At 44.0% G+C, this 20675-nt stretch overlaps 1 protein-coding gene across 7 annotated transcripts in view; it reads right to left on the bottom strand.

Annotated features, from left to right (window-relative positions):
• DNM1 (dynamin 1) overlaps positions 1-20675 on the bottom strand; it is a 195087-nt gene that overhangs the window by 38418 nt on the left and 135994 nt on the right. For 6 of the 7 annotated variants that reach the window (XM_030207928.1, XM_030207931.1, XM_030207930.1 and 3 more), the window contains 4 exons: positions 19475-19584; positions 11085-11196; positions 4680-4691; positions 4273-4443 (listed from right to left, as the gene is read on the bottom strand). In XM_030207928.1, coding sequence (XP_030063788.1) covers positions 4273-4443; positions 4680-4691; positions 11085-11196; positions 19475-19584 — 405 coding nt within the window. The remainder of the gene's footprint in view (positions 1-4272; positions 4444-4679; positions 4692-11084; positions 11197-19474; positions 19585-20675) is intronic. The other variant, XM_030207929.1, reaches the window with a different exon arrangement.

The following is a 20675-nucleotide window of genomic DNA, read 5'->3' as shown; positions in this document are numbered from 1 at the left end:
ATTTATAATGTGTACAAATGAGAGAAGAATCATGGCCATCCTATAAATTTCTACTGAAGCCGTTGAATGCAATTCTGCCCAAGAGGCTGCCATTCCTCTGGTAGCATGAGCTCTCAAACCAAGAAGAGACTGTTTTCCTTTAAGAATATACCTGTATGTTGACAATATAATCTCCTTAAGCCAATGTGTGATAGTAGCCTTAGAGGTTGTACCTCCCTTTTTTGGACCGCCAACAATAACAATCTATCAAATCTCCAGAATTTGTTACTTCTAGCAATCTGAATCCCTCTCCATAGTCCTTTCTACAGAAGGATGGTAGAAAAAGGTCCTGATTCATATGAAATGAAGATACAACTTTAGGGAGAAATGAGGGAACTGTCCTAATCAAAACCCTGGCTTCGATAAAGAGGAGAAAGGGACCTCTACAAGAGAATACTTGTAAATCTAAGTGTTTTTCATATCTTGGTTGAAAGTAGCTGTTACAGTTGTTCTGATTGCTTTTACTGGCATACCATTTGCTTTATGTATTAATTTTTTTAAATATAATTTATTTATTTATTTATTTATTAGGCTTTATTTACCACCTGTTTGAAAGAATTCACTCAAGGTGGTGTACAGTAAGAATAAATCAAATATAAGCAATAGACAATTGCAGTAGTAAAACTATTCAAATAACAATACAAAGTTTTAGCAACATTGTCATACTCTTGATGCAAGTGGATGCTGAAACATGATTGCATCAAGTCTTATGTCTAAGAATTATTTTGTCAATAAAGTTGCCTTTACCATATTGGTGTTTTATTTTCTTCACCCTCTTTCTGAGACAGGAGAGATTTGACCTAGGACTGAAGCTTTGCCAACCTCTCAAAAAAAAAAAAACCATCCCTAATTTGGTGTTGGATCTCATTCCCAAGTATTCCAGGTAATGAGTGAAAATTAACTTGCTCTTGTTAAGATAGATTACCCATCCTAAGGTCTGCAAAAGGCTTAGAAACCTGGTCATCACTTGCTTACTCTCCTTCTGCAAATTAGATCAACCAGTCAAATAAGGGTGCAATCTGATTCCTTCTCTTTGGAGAAAGGCTACTATCACCACCATTGCTTTGGTATAGGTTCTTTGCACTGTCACTAGACCAAAGAGCATTGCCCTGAACTGAAAGTGATGACCCAGACTCACAAATCCTAAGAATTTCTGACGAGGCAGCCAAATTGGAATATTCAGATAGGCCTCCTTGAGATCCAAAGTTGTAAGAAACTCTAAAGGTTAAACAGATACAATCACCGCTCTTAAGATTTCTATTCTGAAGTGAGGCGTGTGCCTTGAGTGATTTACAGCCTTGAGATCCATAATAGGATGAAAGTTGACTTTTTCCTTTGGAACAATAAAACAGCATATTTTCCCACTCAGACTCTGGAACTGGTACTACTGCTCCAAGGTCTAGGAGGTTCTAGAGCATGAATTGCACTGCCACTACCTTTGTGGGAACCTGAAAATGTGACACCAAGAATAAGTCTGGAAGAGAGTGGGAAAATTGAAATCTGTAATCTTGACAACATATCCAGAACCCACTGATCAGATGTGATTCAGGTCCACTCCTCAGCAAAGAGAGACAGATATTCTCCAATCTGGCCTAATGGGGAATGGACCTGGAGGGCATCATTGTGATGTGCAAGAGGAGCCAGATGGACGAGATCACTGGATTGTTCCTTTTCTGTTGCCTTGAAAGGAAGACTGACGTGCTTAAAATCAGGAGTGCAGAATTGCTCCAGAATGCCCTGGCCTGTATCTCTTGGAAAGAAGGGTTGTTAGGCTGTGGTTTTGTGAACCAGTATTAACTGCTTACTATATTGAGAGTTTGCTGATGCCAAGTTGATGTGAATTTTTTAATGATATGCTTTATTATGTATGCTCTTTTTATTGTAATCCACACAGGATTTATGTAGAATACAAATTTTAAAATAAATAAATAAAAATAGTTCTAGAAGAAGCATGTCATGAGAAAGACTTAGGTTTATCTTCAAGCAATTTTGTGGCTTGTGATCCCCCCAAATCCTTCACCAACTTTTCAAGATCCTCTCCAAAAAGCAACTTGCCCCTAAAGGATAAAATGCTGTCACTGCTGACCAGTTTCTGAGCTATAAACGGCGTCTAGCAGAAACAGCAGCTATCACCATGCTCCTTGTAGACTTTCTAACAAGGTCAGTATCTGCTATATAAGCCAAGGTTGCCTCCAAATGACACAAATCCTCTGAATGTTCAACTTGTTCCATGTATGAAGAACCATGACCCTGTTGGACCAAAAGAAGAGAATCTCTAGGTATATTTCTGCTTGCAAATGTAGTGCTGCAGTGAGATTTGAACTGGGCTCCCACTGCTCTAACCATTAGGCTACTCCTCTACTCCTCTCTCTAGAATAGATGAACTATTGTGAGGTCATCCCCTCACCCACAGGGTGTTTCCTTTCCTTCAACTCATTTAGAGAAGCTATCTTAGCTGCCTCATGGTCTGAAATATCAGTTGAAACAGCAGAATGCCACTCCCAGTCTTCTAATGTCTCCCCTCACTTTCACTTGGATGCTGAAATGTCTACCGCTTCAGAAGACGAGAAAAGAATTTCCCCTCCCCTGAGAGGGCTTCACAAGAAAAGCTTGATGCAAAAGCAATATGAACTCAGGAGAAAGGGAACCTCTGCTCCCAGTAATTCTTGTGAGCAGCCGAAGTTAGCAGTGGCGTAGCAAGGGGGGGCGGGAGGGGCGGTCCGCCCCGGGTGTCAGCTCGGGGGGGGGGGAGTGCTCCCTGCCAGCTCCCCCCTCGGTGCATCGACACCCCCCGACCAGCTCCCGCACCCTACCTTTAAAAAGAATGTCAGAATCCGAGGCGAGGTGCAGCGCTTTGCGCCTGCCCTGCATGTAAAAGAAATGTGGACCGTCGGGCCTTCTCTCGCTCTGTCTGTCCCGCCCTTGCGGAAATAGGAAGTTGCATCAGCGGAGGGTGGGACAGATAGAGCGAGGGAAGGCCCGACGGTCCACATTTCTTTTAAGTGCAGGCAGGCGCGAGGGGTTGCACCTCGCCTCGGATTCCGACATTCTTTTTAAAGGTAGGGTGCGGGAGCTGGTCGGGGGGTGTCGATGCGCCGAGGGGGGGGATGTCATCGTACTGCACCCGAGGGGGGGTGCAACGGTGAACCGCCACGCCCCGGGTGGCAGCCCCCCCCTGCTACGCCACTGAGATTAAGATAGACATTTGGAGATCCTGTACTACAGCCGGCTGGCCACAGTCCTCTAGCCTAGAAGCTGTAACAGATGAGGAATGCAGTAAAATGGCTGCTCCATCTGTGGTATCAGGTTGAGAACCATGGGACTGCATAGGGAGAGCAATATATGCTTACCAAAGCTTTCTGCTTACCAAAGGGCTTCCCCCATGGTCTGCAGAAGCAGCAGCAGTCCTGCCTTGCAAGAGATGCAGTCCCCAGTTGTGCCTCACTGGCTCCCACACTGAACACAGCATTTGGCACACTCTGCCAGGGCCTTCATCTCACTACAGCTGTGGATTACCTCAGGCACACCAGCCACAATAAAACTTTAGGCTAATGCTGTGGCCTAACATGGCTGGAAGTCCAGACAAGCAACTCTGTGTAGCATGGTGCCTGCCCTCCCAAGTTCCCTCAGGGTTCAAGGAATAATTAGAAACTCACCCTAGTATAGCACCTGTTTAAGAATACAGTTCTTCTCTGCTTGCTCTGAATTGCATTTGCATATCTCTTCCTTTTTTTTTAAATGAAAAATGGAGTAATGAAAACTTAGAGGAGTCTTCACCCTTTTTTTACCTATCCCCTATGCTCAACTGAAAAGTGTATTTTCTTTTTTTCAGGAGCAAAGCATAAAGTCCATCTATCCTCTGCTCTACTGGGTCCCCATTCTTCAGCTGGCCCAGGAGCTTGTGCCGCTGACCTGCCCATTTCCTGCTACAGTTCAACCATCACCATCTGCTGGAGACAAAGGAACACTGAAGGCCTCAAGCTGCACAGCATTCTTATATGGCAGGGCTCACAAGTCTTCTTCTCTGTTTCCATCTGCTGGTTGACAGGCACAAACCCACAGGTACTGGACTGGTCTGGTAAGGACAACAAGGAAAATACTGTTTTGTGGGTAGGGCCCTGCACTCAGCATAATTTTCACACTAATGACAACTGCCCCCAACTATGCAGCAAGTGGCAGAAAGAGGGTGCCAGCTCACAGGGAACGAGGGATGGGGATGCTCAGCATACGTACATTGTTTATCATTAGGTGCATGATGGTTTTGGGCATAAGGTCTCGGATTGTTTTGTTCACAATGCCCATATAGGAGTCCACCAAGTTACGGATAGTTTCCACCTGTCTCTCCAGCTGAGGGTCCATGGAGTGCATAAAACTGTCTGCACCATTCTCTTCAGAATCACCTGTCTATAGACAGAACAGAAATTATAGCAAACACAATGTGAAACAGTTTCATCAAGAAACAGCTGCCCAAGGACTCAAGCTCTACTTATGAAGGATGATACAGGCCTGATTACAAAAAGAATGTCAAACAGTACTCAAACGTTAGCCATGATAACCAAACTACTTCCACCATGAGTGAGAAATAATTGTTTTCACAAAGTGATGCTCAGGACAGCAGAGTGAGAGAGCTTGGAACTTACTTTGTCTTTTTCCTACGGAGTCAGTACCAGCAACATAAGGAAACAAGTGACAAGAGAAGAGACTTCAGAAGATCATACTGGACCAGCAAGTTTTAACAATATTCAGACATTTTGGTATGTGGAAAAGAACAAACAGTGTATTACTTGGACAGATCAGCATATACTTTTTTCTGTCCCTAGCAGGCTCACAATCTAAGCTGCTTGTACCTGGGGCAATCAAGGGTTAAGTGACTTGCCCAGAGTCACAAGGAGCTGCAGTGGGAATTGAACCCAGTTCCCAGGATCTCAGTCCACTCTACTAACCATCAAACTACTCCTTTCCTTGGAATGTGGTGTATACAGAATACTGACAGGCCATTTGCTTACTAAACACAGAGTATTGTAAGACAAGAAAGATAACAGAATAAGGCTGACTGAAAATACAATGAGTGTATGCATGCTCATATACTGTGCAACCAGAGGAGTGGCAGCTTTTGCATTTTAGTTAGGTCAGTTATTCTATTTACTAGTTTAAGCATTCACAATTATGATCCCAAAGATAGGTCTGGACACTGGTATGTTGTCAGAAGTGCTTGATCCTCAGCACACTCATAAAATGGGAATAAATCATTGTGAGTTAACACTAGAGAATTGCACAGGGACAGAGATGTCATGTGTCCCCGCCTGTCCCTGCGAGGGTCTAGCCTGTCCCCACCCATCCCCATGGAAATCTAGGTAGTCCCTGAGGAAATCTAACCCATCCCTGCTGCAGGTATTCTACTCCATTCCCACCCCCCAGCCCTGCCCTTGCCACACCACATTGCCACACGGTCACCTTGCCTCCCCCCCCCCCCAAGAAAGCCAGATTCTATAACCCACTGTGGAGTGGAGGAGTGGCCTAGTGGTTAGAACACTGGTCTTGCAATCCAGAGGTGGCCAGATCAAATCCCACTGTTGCTCCTTGTGATCTTGGGCAAGTCACTTAACCCTCCATTGCCTCAGGTACAAACAGATTGTGAGCCCTCCTGGGACAGAAAAATACCCAGTGTACCTGCATGGAACTCACCTGGAGCTACTACTGAAAAGGTGTGAGAAAATCCAAATGAACAAATACTGGCTAAAGTAACATAAATGCTTTTTCTTCCATACTCTGCTAAATAAAAAACAAAAGAGCTGCACATTTCCAAAAAAACCAAACAACCATGAGCAGTATGTCCCCCTTTCCTTTCCTTTCCCTTCCCTTCAATCCACAAGCAGAATGTTTGGAGCACAGAGTGTGTTCCAGAAGCTTGGGGAGGGCCTCAAGTCTTTGGTTTGGACTGCAGCTTTTTTCTGAAGTTATTCCTACATATGGGAAGGGAGAGGAAAGACTATGTAAAACAAAGAAATTCAATAAGTGGCTTGAAGCCTAGTGTAAAGAAGAAGATTTTAGATATATAGGAGGATAGGGCAGTAGATAGAAAAATAAAAGGCTGTACTGTAATGATGGGCTACATCTTTCTGTGACAGGAAAAAGGGGAGAAATTCAGACAGTATGTTTCTAGACATTTAAACTAGAGGGTAGGGCTGATAATAGGAAGCAAGAGAATTCAGAAAGTCACTCCCAGGAAAAACATGACAACAGTGAGGAAGGTAATGTTAATAGAGAAAACCATCTAAACTCACTTAGGTGCTCATTTTCAAAACACATAGAGGGGCATAATCGAACGAAAATGTCTATCTCCATGGGCGTTTATCTCCGAGAACGGGTCCGTGAAGGGGCGGACCGAACCGTATTTTCGAAAAACATGGACGTTTATCCTTTTTTGAGCGTTTTTGTTTTTCAGCGATAATGGAAACCGAAAGCGCCCAGCTCAAAAATGAATAACTCCAAGACATTTATTCGTGGGAGGGGCCAGGATTCGTAGTGCACTGGTCCCCCTCACATGCCAGGACACCAACCGGGCACCCTAGGGGGCACTTTTACAAAAAAAAAAAAAAAAAGGTAAAACAGCTCCCAGGTGCATAGCACCCTTCCCTTGGGTGTTGAGCCCCCCAAATCCCCCTCAAAACCCACTGCCCACATCTACACCATTACTATAGCCCTAAGGGGTGAAGGGGGGCACCTACATGTGGGTACAGTGGGTTTGGGGGGCGGTTGGAGGGCTCCCATTTACCAGCACAAGTGTAACAGGTGGGGGAGGGGGATGGGCCTGGGTCCACCTGCCTGAAGTCCACTGCACCCCCTAATAACTGCTCCAGTGACCTGCATACTGCTGCCAGGGAGGTGGGTATGACATTTGAGGGTGAAAATAAACAGTTGTGAAACGGCATATTTTGTGGTGGGAGGGGGTTTGTGACCACTGGGGGAGTCAGGGGAGGTCATCCCCGATTCCCTCCAGTGGTCATCTGGTCATTTAGGGCACTTTTTGGGGCCTTATTCGTGGAAAAACAGGGTCCAGAAAAAGTGCCCTAAATTCTCGCTATAAACGCATATTTTTTTCCATTATTGGCGAAAGGCGCCCATCTCTGTTCGGCCGATAACCACGCCCCAGTTCTGCCTTCACCACACCTTCGACACGCCCCCATCAACTTTGTCCGCATCCGCGACGGAGTGCAGTTGAAAACGTCCAAATTCGGCTTTCGATTATACCGCGTTATTCGTTTTTGTGAGATAAACGTCTATCTCCCGATTTGGGTCACAATATAGGCGTTTTTCTATTTTGATTATAAGCAGGATAGACTTACAAAGTTACATAGTAACCAATATAACTTCATAAGTCTATGTGCTTTGAAAATGAGCCTCTTAATAACCTATGGAATGCAATGAGCACAAATGCTCCTAGTCTAAGCAAAAAGGTTCAACATTTGCAGGCCCCGATGTTTGAGGAAGACTGGGATATTGTTGCTATTACAGAGACATGGTTCAATGATTCCTATGGATGGGATGTGACAATACCGGCCTATAATCTTTTTAGGAAGGATAGGTGGAGGAGTGGCCCTGTATGTGAAAAATAATATCAGAGTGGCTGAAATGCAGGGAACCTGAGGAAAGGAAGAAGCTATTGGATCATCCTAGAAAGAAAAGATGGAACCTGTATCCACATGGGTGTTATCTACAGACCTCCGGCACAAATGGAGAAGCTGGACAAGGATCTAATAGAAGATATTCATAAAATTGGAGTGAAAGAGGATGCACTGTTGCAGGAACATTTCAACTTGTCTGGTGTGGACTGGAATGTCCCATCAGCAGAATTGGAAAGAAGCATAGAGGTAGTCAAAGTGCTTCTTTGCTCAGACAAATAGTGACGGAACCCAAGAGGGAAGGGTCAATTCCGGATCTACTGCTCACAAATGGAGAAAGTGTTTCCATTGTCCAGGTTGGTGCCCAGCTAGGCAATAATTTTTATCAAACGTAATTCTGGGTATTCTATAAGAAACGGTTTCAAATTACAAAATTGGTAAATATAACAGAAACCTTCATGAAAACTTTTAAACAAAAATTATTTCTCTCATTACTCAAATTATATATATAATTACTTTTTGTGCAGAATCCAGTAAAATATATAGATATTTATTTGTTGTGCTCAGTTTTTTGGTGTATTGCTGTGGACTGAAAATCCAAGCTTAGCAGGGACACCACCCTTACATCATAGCACATCCTACCTCCATCCTAATAATGCTGTTCAATAGATGGGCAAAGTCCAAGAAAAATATTAAGAATTGATGTTCAAAAAAACCGGTTTGTGAACCGGACAGGGTGGGGCTCCTCCCTGGTTCTGCTGAACAGATTCTTTTGAAAAAAAGTATTGCAGTGGACAAGAACTTGGCAGGAAGAAGATCTTTGACTCTGTACATCTCTACTTAAGCTAAGTAGCTGTTATTCATTTTTTTGAACATCAATTCTTAATATTTTTCTTGGACTTTGCCCATCTATTGAACAGCATTATTAGGATGGAGGTAGGATGTGCTATGATGTAAGGGTGGTGTCCCTGCTAAGCTTGGATTTTCAGTCCACAGCAATACACCAAAAAACTGAGCACAACAAATAAATATCTATATATTTTACTGGATTCTGCACAAAAAGTAATTATATATATAATTTGAGTAATGAGAGAAATAATTTTTGTTTAAAAGTTTTCATGAAGGTTTCTGTTATATTTACCAATAATTTTTATCACACAATATGGTTTGATATAAGAGCAAAAGCGGAGTGCAGAAGCACAAAACTCAAAGTATTGGATTTCAGACATGCTGATTTTGGTAAAATGGAGGAATACATGAAGAAGGAGATGGCAGCATGGATAGACATAGGATAAATGGAAGCACAGTGGCCCAAGCTGAAAGCTGTTATAAATATGGCAACAGATCTTTATACAAGGAAAGTAAACAAAAACAAGAGAAACAGGAAGCCTATATGGTTCTCCAAACAAGTGGCTGACAAAATAAGGGCAAAAGAGGCTGAGTTCAAGAACTACAGAAGAACACGGAAAAGATTACTGGATTAAACTCAAAGAATCAAAGAGGTAAATATGGCTAGTGAAAGTACAGGCAGAAGAAAAAATGGCTGAAGATGTAAAGAGAGGTGACAAGACCTTTTTCAGATATGTTGAGGAAATGAAAAAAGCTAGGAATTGAATTGTAAGACTGAAAGATGCTGTGGAGAGTGATGAGGATAAAGCGAACTTGCTCAACAAATACTTCTCTTCAGTGTTCACAGAAGAAAATTCTGGAGAAGGACCTCAGTCAGCTGCTGAGGGTATACCTGGGATTGGAGTGGATATCGCACCATTCACAGAAGAAAGCATATATAAACAATTTAAAAATCTGAAAAAGGACAAAGCTATGGGGACAGATTGGATACATCCCAGGATTCTGAAGGAGCTCAAAGAAATCTTGGTAGGATTTAATAGATCTTTAGAGACAGGAAAGGTTCCGCAGGATTAGAGATGAGCTGATGTGGGGACAGGGAAGAAGTGGGAAACTACAGGCCAGTAAAAATAATGGAGTCGCTGCTGAAGGAAAAGTGAATTTCTAGAAGCCAACAGGCTGCAGGATCTGAGGCAACATGGAATTACCAAAGGAAAATCCTGCCAAACGAATGTGATTGATTTCTTTGATTGGGTGACCAAAGAACTGGAGTTCAGCAAAGCCTTTCATAAAGTTCCTCACAGAAGCCTCATGAATAAGCTGAGAAGATTAAACTTAGGACCCAAAGTGGTGAACTAGACTGGAAACTGCAGAGAGCGGTGGTAAATGGAATTTGCTTGGAGAAAAGGAAGGTGAGTAGTGGCAAGCCTTAGGGGTTGGTACTGGGGTGGATTCTGTTTAATATATTTGTAAGAGACATTGCTGAAGGGATAGAAGGAAAGTTTGCCTTTTTGTAGAAACAAAGATAGCCAATGGAGTGGATACCCTGGAGGGAGTAGAAGAGATTTCCAAAAATTTGAAGAATGGTCAAATATCTCGCAGTTAAAATTTAATGCGAAGAGATGCAGAAATACAAAGGAGATGTACCATATAGGAGGAAAGAGATTGATAAGCACAGCTCAGGAGAGGGACATTGGAGTGATGGTGACTGAGGATCTCAAGGTGACAAAACAATGCGAGAAGGTGGTGGCCATGGCCAGAAGGATGCTAGGCTGCATAGAGAGGGGTATAACCAGCAGAAGAAAGGAGGTGTTGATGCCCCTGTATAAGTCATTGGTGAGGCCCCAAAGACTTAAAGTGGTTCAGAGAAAAGTGAAAAAAATGGTATAAGGTTTGCATCACAAGATATACGAGGATAGACTTGAGAACCTGATATGATGTGATACAGACATTAAAATATCTGAAAGGTATTAATCTACAAACAAACCTTTTCCAGAGACAGGAAGGTGGTTGAACTAGAGGAAATGAATTGAGGTTGCAGGGGGGCCAACTCAGGAATAATGTTAGGAAGTATTTTTTCATGGAAAGGGTGGTAAATACCTGGAATGCCCTCCTGCAGGATGTAGTGGAGATGAAAACGGTAAAAGAATTTAAAAATGCATGGGATAAACACAAAGGAATCCTATATAGAAGGCATGGAACCAAACAAGCTTTGCAGTGATTAGATGGCAACACCAGTATTTGGGAAGCAAAGCCAATGCTGGGCAGACTTATACAGTCTGTGCCCTGATCATGGCTGGACAGATTTGGATGGGCTGGAGTGGGGCTTTGATGACAACTTCAGTAGTTGGAGAACAAGGCCATTGCTGGGCAAACTTCTATGGTCTGTGCCCTGAAAATGGCAAGGAGAAATCAAAATCAATTATACATATGTAGTATCATATATCTTATGCTATGAGTTTATGTTGCTGGACAGACTGGATGGACTGAACGGGTCTTTATCTGCCATCATCTACTATGTTACGATGTATGTTACTGGGTCACCCAGTTCTCAATTCCCTCCAATAACCGACTTACCGCAGCTCGCTCTGGATACACTCCAGCACGCAGAAAAGAAGCCTTCCAGCTATCCACCTCCTCTTGGGTCTCACAGGCCAATTCCAGCTGACGATAATCTTTGTAGACATTCCTGACAAATTAATAACAAAATGGAAAAATTAGATCTTACCTGCTGATGTTCTTTTCTTGAGTCCCTCCAGACCAGTCCATACGTATGGGTTTGCAGTCTCTTACTAGGTGGAGACTCAGAATTGTGGTTTGAAAAAGTCACCCTATATAGGGTCCTGTGAAGTGCACAATCAGACAGTATTTCTGCAACAAAGCAACAGAGCAACATATGCCCCCCCACACCAAAACTGGTAGGTAAAGAAACAACTAATAACTGAGTCATAAAACAGCTCATTGTATAATACCAAACTAATTCACAATCTATGACCAAGGACTAGGGGGACGAACCTCTCTAGTTCCTAAATCTGAAACAGCTTGTCAAGTACTGTGACTTTGCTAGATGCACAGTCCACAGGTGGCTTCTGGTGGGACTTAAGGAAAGAATATTAGCAGATAAGATCTAATTTTCCTTCCTCTTTGTCCCTACAGGCCAGTCTGGACATTTGGGAAGTAACACAGCAGTATCTACCAATGGAGAGACCTAGACAAGCCTGCTTCCAAAATGCTTGCCCAAAAGCCACATCTTGTAGTGTCAAACAAAGGAATGCAGAGATGACCAGGTGGCCACCCTACAAATATACTGCAGTGGAACCAGACTATGCTCTTCTCAAGACACCTACACTCTAGTTGAGTGTGCTTTTAGGACTGGAGGCACAGCCCACCATGAACAACATAATGACCACCTCAATCCAGGGGGCCACCATTGCCTTTGATGCTGCCTCCTTCTTTCTGGATCCTCCAAATAATACAAACGGGTGATGTAGCAAAACTATTTGGTTCGCTTAAAGTAATATCACAAGGCCTGCTGCACATTAACCAACAGAGTTGTGTCGTGTCTCCACAATCTCCAGTCTTCTGAAAGACTGGACAAGAGATGGACTGATTAACATGAAACAAGAACACTGCTTTAGACAAAAAAAAAAGGAAACTGGATGAATCACCACTCTCTCATCTGATATACCCTGGAAGGACTCTTGACAAGTGAGGGTCTGTAACTAAAGAGACTTTTCTGGTTGAACAGATTGCCATGAGGAACAGTGTCTTCAACATGATGTTTTTAAGGAACACCTCACAAAGGTGCTCACACGGCCCCTTCACCAACAACAAAACTAGGTTTAATTCCATGGAGACACACCAGACACTGGGTGGGAGGGCCTAAGATGCTTCATGTCCTTTAAAACTGACCAGTGTCCTGCTGAGCTGTCAATGCATAAACCTGCAATGGCCCTTTGTAACATGCAGTGTCTGCCATTTGTACTCAAAGACAGTTCAGATTCCTAACACTTTTCTGGGACACTGGGAAAAAAATCCAAAAAATTTGACAGGGAAGATCGAAGTGGACTAATATGATGGTTTTAGCATCATGCCTCAAAATCCTCTATATTTTTAAATATACTAGAGAAGCTGACCTCTTCCTGGAATGCAATAATGTTGAAATTACCTTACCAGGATATTGTATCTTCCTGAATATCATCCTCTCAGGAACCAGAATGGAGGCACATATGGCATTTGAATCAGACTCTGAAGCAGCACGTCTTTCATCACTGGAAACAGCAAGGGATCTTCTATTTTCAGCCTCATGAGATCCCTATACTCTGGCCTCCTCGTCCAATTGAGTGCTATGACAATATGAGACCTGGGTGGTTCTCCACTCTCTGAATCACCTTGCTCATTCAAAGACCATCTCATGGCTACAGCTGCATGAGAGCACCTATCTCTCTTGACTGATGCTCCTTCGTATGGCTGAAAAATGTGGCCACCTTGGCATTTTCACCGGTTGCCCGCAAATCCACAGCTACTCAACACTGGATGATGCAATTGAAAGGCATGTTCCTGCTCAGAAAGTTTACTTGCACATTCTCCACTCTGGTGATATGAGCTGCTGACAGGGACGCCAGGTGCTTCTTCGCTCAACGCATGTGTAGACTTACTTCCTCTACTACCTGCTAACTCTTGGTACCCCCCTGGCAGCTGACGTATACCACTGCCGATCAACTGTCAGACAAATTCTGAATGGCTTTGTTCTGTACCTGTGGAAGAAACTCCCAGAGTGCCAGCCTAATGGCTCTCGTCTCCAGACAGCTGATGAGCCACTTTACCTTCTCTGCTGTCCATCAACCTTGCACTTTGCACTACTTCACTCAAACAATGCTGATCCCACTCCGCTGCCCCCCCCCCTCCACAATCATTTAGATTTGCATTTGCTTTCACTGGGGGTCAACTGAATATAACAGATTGACTTTCTGTAGGTACCAAATCAGACTGGACCTTGTTTTGGTCACCTACAGATCTTATGTATGAGCCAACCAATGAAACAAGAATACCTCTGCAATGGGTATATATGTGCCCTGGCCTACAGCACCAAATCCAGAGCCAACACTATGGAACCCAGAACCCGGAAATAATGCCAGGCCTTGAACTGTGTTGCGCTGAGCAGGGCCCTAATCTGAGACTGCAACTTCTGGATTCTATCTGCAGTCAATACACATTTCTCATACAGGTGTTAAAGCATGCCTACAAATCATCTGTTGTCTGGGATGGAACCAGTTTGTTCTTGGTAAAGTTAATTATTCATCCCAGTGCATCTAGGAATTGTCTTCTGGACTGTGGCTACTTCTCTCTCCTTGTAGGACTTTGTCTGAATTAACCAGTTGTCCAAATAGGGGTGTACCAACACTCCCTTCCTCTGAAGCGCAGCTGCTACAACTGCCATCACTTTGGAAAATGTTCTCAGTGCTTTGGCCAGTCCAAATGGGAAAGGCCAAAATTGAAAATGCTGTCATCTCAGGATTTTGAAATGGAAGATCTGCTGGTGTTCCAGTTGAATAGGAATATGTAAATAAGCCTCCAAAAGGTCCACGGACATCAGAAACTCCCCCTGATTAATGGCTACTATCACTGCCACAACGTCTACATTCCAAATCTTGGAACCCACAGAGATTTATTGGCTTGCTTCAAATCCAGTATGAGATGGAATGAGCCTCTTTTTGGGGAACTGCAAAGTAAGTAGAATACCTGTCTGATCTCCACTCCTCTGGATAAACTGAGATGAATTCTATGTCTGTCTGGATGCTGTCTCTCTTGTGCCAATCTGATTGCTTCTGCTTTTACATAGGATCAGCAAGGGGACTCCATAAAAATATGAGAAAGAGGATAAGTGAGGCTCTCATAGTTAACCTCAAAGTCCTATTGCTCTGAGGCGGTTTGGGTACAACCAACTCAGGCAGCCAATCACCTAAGGAAATGGAGAATGGGCTCCCAGAATCTCATTTTGCACTACAGGCCCCTTTGGCAGCTGCCTTTATATGACTGTCTATTCAATGGAAAGCAGTTGGCTTTCCAGGAAGATAACTGAATGCCTCTCTGAAGTGTCCCTCACTGCCAAGAAGCAGCCAACAACTTGAGGCCAATCCTTTGTGAGCCTTAGCACTTTAGATTTCCCCCAGAGCCTTCACAAGCTTCTCCAAATCCTCTCTAAACAGGAGCTTTCCCTTAAAGTGGAGTTTATATAGTAGCCATGTTCATCACCTATGCCCAGATCAAATAATAAAACTCATCTAGAAAAGCAGAACCTGCCTCCAGGCACACAATCTCTGAGGCTCCCTCTGATGTTACTGCTAGGGTCCTTTCTGACAACTGCTGAACCCAATGGAAGCAGCTGCAGGCTATGTAGTCCACACAGATCACTGAGTGCAAGGCTAGCACCAACAACTTGAATGACTGTTTCATTTAGCACCTCCATTAATAGTGCTTTCAGCCACCTGTCCTGTGGATCCTTGAGTGATGTGCCACCTTCCATAAGAATTGTTTTCTTTGTCATACCCAGTACCAGGGCATCCACCTTAGGGAGACATAACTTCACTTTCTCCTTAGTGAGTAAAGGATAACTCTTGGCCTTAGACCTTTCCACCTTCAGACCCACATCCAGCATGTTCTATCCTGTGGCAATCATATGCTTGATTGTGTTGTGAATAAAGAAGGCCTTGTCTGGCTTCTTGATCTCCTCAAGCAATTGATCTACTGTGTTAAGAACCTTCCACAGGATGGTCCTGCAATATTTTCAGAACTGCCAGCACTTGAGATATTAAGGATGATAATTCATCCCTATGAAATATGCAGACTACTCTAACATTCTCACCTGGAGGTACTTCCCCTTTCTCATGGGGCTACTCCATTAACTCTGCCAGAGTCCCCAAGGGTTCCTCCGGGGGAGTTCAGAAAATTTGGCAAATCTAAGGACCCTGAATATTCTAGCTCTTCTTCCAACATGAATTTAGGCCTCTTTGACATTGACAGGCCCTCCAGTGACTGAGAAGTTGGGGAAGGCATTCTCAGAGCCCCTGCACCCAGACTCATCTTGAGGCATAAGGTCTTATGCATTAACAACTCAAATTCAGGACTAAAATTCATCCCTAGTAGCTGATCCAGTGCTTTACTCAACAGTGCTGAGACAGTGACTCTTTGGCCTCTCACCAGACATAACACCCTGGGCCTATCTACCTGATTAATATCCACTACTTTCCCTAAAGAAAATGGTGAACATTCCTTCCAAACCACATCCGCTACAGAGCAGGGATTTCCTATATGCAAGGATTGACTTTGGCCTCATTGCTGCAAATCAGTTTATCAGAGCTGTCCTCCAGGACCACGTCTCTCATCCTTCCCCTCCTCCTCACAAGCCACTAGTACCAATGCCTGAGCAGCAGCTACTACAGATTGTACAACAGTTGCACTTGGCATGTGCTATCATGCTGTGTGTTGCTTAATTCCTCCCAGCAGCCTTCCTCACGTCAAGCTTTACAGTAAAACACCCTCCCTCTGTGTGGAGATGAATCTGTCTCAGCATTTCTGAAGTTGCTGCAACTGCTGAACCCAACTCACTTTCTTCCTTTTGCTTTGCTTTGTTTTTGTTGTCCTACTGGAGATATACTGGAGTTCACCTCAGACCCCCTCCCAATAATCTCAAAATCACAAAGGAGAGAGGGGAGGACCTGGGCTCACTAGGTTTAGCACCCCCAGACTGTACTGAGGAGCCCTAGTTGGTCCTAGCACTATTGTTTTTTTTTATTGGTTTGTTTTGTATCTAAGCCCAAACAGCTCAAAATGCTGATAATCTCCTCACAAGGAGAAGTATTCCCAGCTTTATCACCATCAAGAACTACCTTAGCCAAATGCTAGTGTTTGTTATTATTTTCTATACCACCTTTTACAGCAATTGCAACAGTGTTTACACACAATGAAAAGAACACCAATACTTATGACCATAGGAGCCAGTTCTGTGGGTGCCTGAGCACCTCTATTGAACAAAATATTTGACTGTGTCCAGGGAGAGATGATTTCTGTTGGGTTTAGCAACCCCGCTAATTTTGAAAAGTTGGTTCCTGTGCTTATGACTAGAAAGAGAAAGAAGCATCAGAGTCTTAGATTAAATGGGCATGAAGAGCTTAGGATTAGAAGAGAATGGAAAGTAAGAGAGTACAGACACAGAGATCTTGTTTGGACAAGTTCCTGGAGGAAAAGTCCATAGTCTGCTATTGAGATAGACATGGGGAAGCCACTGCTTATCCTGGAATTGATAGCATGGAATGTTGCTACTATTTGGGTTTCTGCTAGGTACTTTTGACCTGGATTGACTACTGTTGGAAACAGGATATTGGGCTAGATGGACCACTGATCTGATCAATATGGCTAATCTTATGTTCTTATCTGGATCACCATTCACCCTGCAGGAGTATACCCTGAGAAGGCTTGGCCAAAAAATATGTCTTAAAGGTAGTTTTACATTTCCGGAATAAATCCTTGGCATGAAAGGGGGGAAGGGGAAATAGCGCATTCAAAAGCGTTGGTCCTAAGTGGTAAAAAAAAAAAAAAGTGGTATGGTATATGGAGTCTAGCCTGGCAAGAAAAACTGATGGAAGAATTGGTTGACGTTTGCCAAACAATCAGAGGGGCCAACTGGGGATGTAAGGGGTAAGTAAGGTAAATAAATAGTGTGGGATACACGGATATAAGGCCTTACGTATAAGCATGATGATTCTGAATTGAATCCTGAAGCAAATAGGAGCCAGTGTTGTGGTACAGCAGTGGGGTGACATAGAGGGGCATAATCGAACGTCGCCGGTGAAATAGGTCGCCGGCGATCTATTTTGGCGGCGGCGCAACATCTAGCCAGAACCGTATTTTCAAAATACGGTTTAGCCCGGCCAAATGCCAGAGTTCGCTGGGTTTGAGATCGCCAGTTTAGTTTTTCAGCGATAATGAAAAAAAATGCCGGCCATCTCAAACCCGGCGAAATCCAAGGCTTTTGGTCATGGGAGGAGCCAGCATTTGTAGTGCACTGGTCCCCCTGACATGCCAGGACACCAACCGGGCACCCTAGGGGGCACTTTTAAAAATGTTTAAAAAATACACAAATAGCTCCCAGGTGCATAGCTCCCTTACCTTGGGTGCTGAGCCCCCCCAAATCTCCCCCAAACCCACTCCCCACAACTCTATACCATTACTATAGCCCTTATGGTGAAGGGGGGCACCTAGTTGTGGGTACAGTGGGTTTTGGGGGGGGTTTGGAGGGCTCAACACTTAGCACCACAAGTGTAACAGGAAGGAGGGGATGGACCTGGGTCTGCCTGCCTGAAGTGCACCACACCCATTAAAAACTGCTCCAGGGACTTGCATACTGCTGTCAGGGAGCTGGGTATGACATTTGAGGCTGGCATAGAGGCTGGCAAAAAAGTGTTTTATTTTTATTTTTTTAGTGTGGGAGGGAGTTGGTGACCACTGGGAGAGTATGGGGAGGTCATCCCCCATTCCCTCCGGTGGTCATCTGGTCAATTGGGGCACCTTTTTGAGGCTTGGTCGTGAAAATTAAAGGACCAAGTAAACCCGGCGAAATACTGATTAATGCTGCTTATTTTTCCATTATCCGCAAAAGCCGGCCATCTGGTAGCCACGCCCATGCCCGCCCATGTCCCGCCTTCGCTTCACCGTCGACACGCCCCCTTGAACTTTCGCCGGCGCAGCAACGGGAAAGCGGCAATGGTGTAAAAAACGCCGCTTTCGATTATACCGATTTCCCGATTTATGTCAGAAGATCGCCGGCGATCACTTTTGAAAATAAGCCTGATAGTCAAATTTGGTATATGGTGGAGTATTCTTATAGCACAGCTATTCCCAACCTTCCTATGGGCACACCTAGTTCCATCAGGTTTTCAGGACATCCACAATGAATATTTATGATTACATTTGCATGCAATTGAGGCAGTGCATGCAAATCTATCTCATGCATATTCATTGTGGATATCCTGAAAATCCGATGGGACTAGGTGTGCCCTGAGGACTGGGTTGAGAATTCTGATCAGACTAAATGCAGTTAATAAGGGCACTAGTAGCATCAACACAGTTGAAACAGGATACTACAGGCACATATAGCAGAGTTAATTGTGCGGGCTTATCGATAAATCTATGCACTGAACAGAATTGGTGTAAAATTTCAAAACCATGTTTCACAAGTGCAGAGACATGGTGCACAAAGTAGACAGTCAATAACAAAACCTAAATATTTGAAAGAATCTACCATGGTGATGAGGCAGCCTAGAAATAATGGTGCAGTGGTGGGCTGGAAAGGCCAACCAGTAACCCAAGAAGCAACTGTCTTGGGAGGGTTTAGGAGGAAGAGATTCTCAAGCAACCAGGTCTGGTTCACCTACTATTTGCCGAAGACTAAAACAAATACTGACTGGTTGTGAACAGGACCCTATATAAGGAGATATTATTAAACCATTGTTTCTCTGACTCCATCTACTCGCACATCTGGGTTGGTCTGGAGGGATGAAGAGGAAAACAGTCCATCTTAAGAAACAGGAAGGACAAATGCCACTCTATTCCAAGAAAGTTCTGGGTTACTAGTTTACAGTTTCGTTTTGTTTTTTTTAAAATCAGATTACATTTGCTTTTTAACCTCTATACTAAAGCCTGGCTTTCTGGTTAAGTCTCAAACTACTCTTTTGCAAGGGCCTTCACTTTAATTATTGACTTTTCAGCCCTATCATTAAAAATGGCCTTTAACCTGACTGCTAATCCATTCTAGGTTTAACTGCTCAAGAACTAGTTGCATACTTGACTTGGTGTCCTGGAGTTCTTCTGACGTACAAGGGATGAAACCAAATTCTGAAAAAAAAATGGAAGGAAACAGCTTTGCAAGATCTTCTATAGCCCAGTGCTCTTCATTGAAAGCAACAAACCTTTGTTCAGTGTTGAAGAGAGCAAAGATGTGTTTACTTGACATGAAGCCCTTTTCTACATCCCGCAGCTTCAGATTGTCCACTGGTAGCATGTATTTCTTCTCCTTCTCCTGCAAAATACCAAGTTCAGCATTTATTCCCTCTTACTAAACTTCCTTTTTCAACTGACTCAGCTGTCATTTATTTATTCAGTCTTACGAAGCATCCCATCTTCAAGGAATGGAATATATGAAATAACTGAATTGTGAGTACCCACCAGGTTGATACTCTGAGCTTTAGCAGTACCATGCTTCCTTCTCATCCCAGGTAGGTATGCCACAATTCAATTCCCCAAATAGCTACTAGGGAGCAGTGTTATACAGACAGAACACAATCTGCTGTAGACTTTCTTTTTAATATATTGACCAGGAAAATCAGATTTGGACAAATACTTAGTTTTTCAATAGGTACTTCAGGTACAGGGAGAGAAAGTGATCTTCCCAAGTTCACACATCTTCTGTGACAGATAGAAGACTTACTTGAATCACTCCTCCTATTAGTGAAAATGCCTTATATATAGGCACAGCTACTGTATGTGTAGTGTTAGGTCAAGAAATAGTGGAAGTACACTAACAGAAATCCTGGTGTTCTCAGCATCACCCAGAACCACACAGTGCCAACCAAGTCCAGGTGTCTCGTTCTCAATATCAAATTTAATCTCCTGTTAGTGATTTTTAAATGTCACATAAAGCCAGGGGCAGACTGACAGTGGTCGGGGCCCCCAGGCAGTGAAGGTCATTGGACCCCCTCTGTCCACTGTCTGCCACCCCACCGCTGCATCACTGCCCCCCTCACGCAAAGCCACCACCCTCCCCAGTCCTACCTTGAAGGGCCCGGTGGTCTAGTGGCTTCTTTGGTGGCAGGATAGAATCCCACTCTTTCCTGTCTGCTGCCGCTACTCTGCATGGTGGTGCCAGCACCAGCACTGGCGTGTTTTAAAAATGGCTGCCAAGTAGGGCCGCCGAGAGAAGGGGCAGGGGGGACAAAATTCCCCAGGCCTGGGCCTCCACCCGCCCCCCTCTGTCCACCACCGGGCCTCCCTGAATTCAAATCATAGCGCCTCACCTCGACCTCGCTCAGTGTGAAAGAAGCGCAGTGCAGCAAAGGCGGGACACAGGGAGGGAAGGCCCGAAGTGAGGCGATCTGTAGACTGCTGCTGCTG

This window comes from Microcaecilia unicolor, chromosome 6 (assembly GCF_901765095.1).
Source record: "Microcaecilia unicolor chromosome 6, aMicUni1.1, whole genome shotgun sequence".
Lineage (NCBI taxonomy): Eukaryota > Metazoa > Chordata > Amphibia > Gymnophiona > Siphonopidae > Microcaecilia > Microcaecilia unicolor.
Note: the sequence above shows the minus strand (reverse complement) of the source record. Positions and strands in the feature narration are given on the sequence as shown.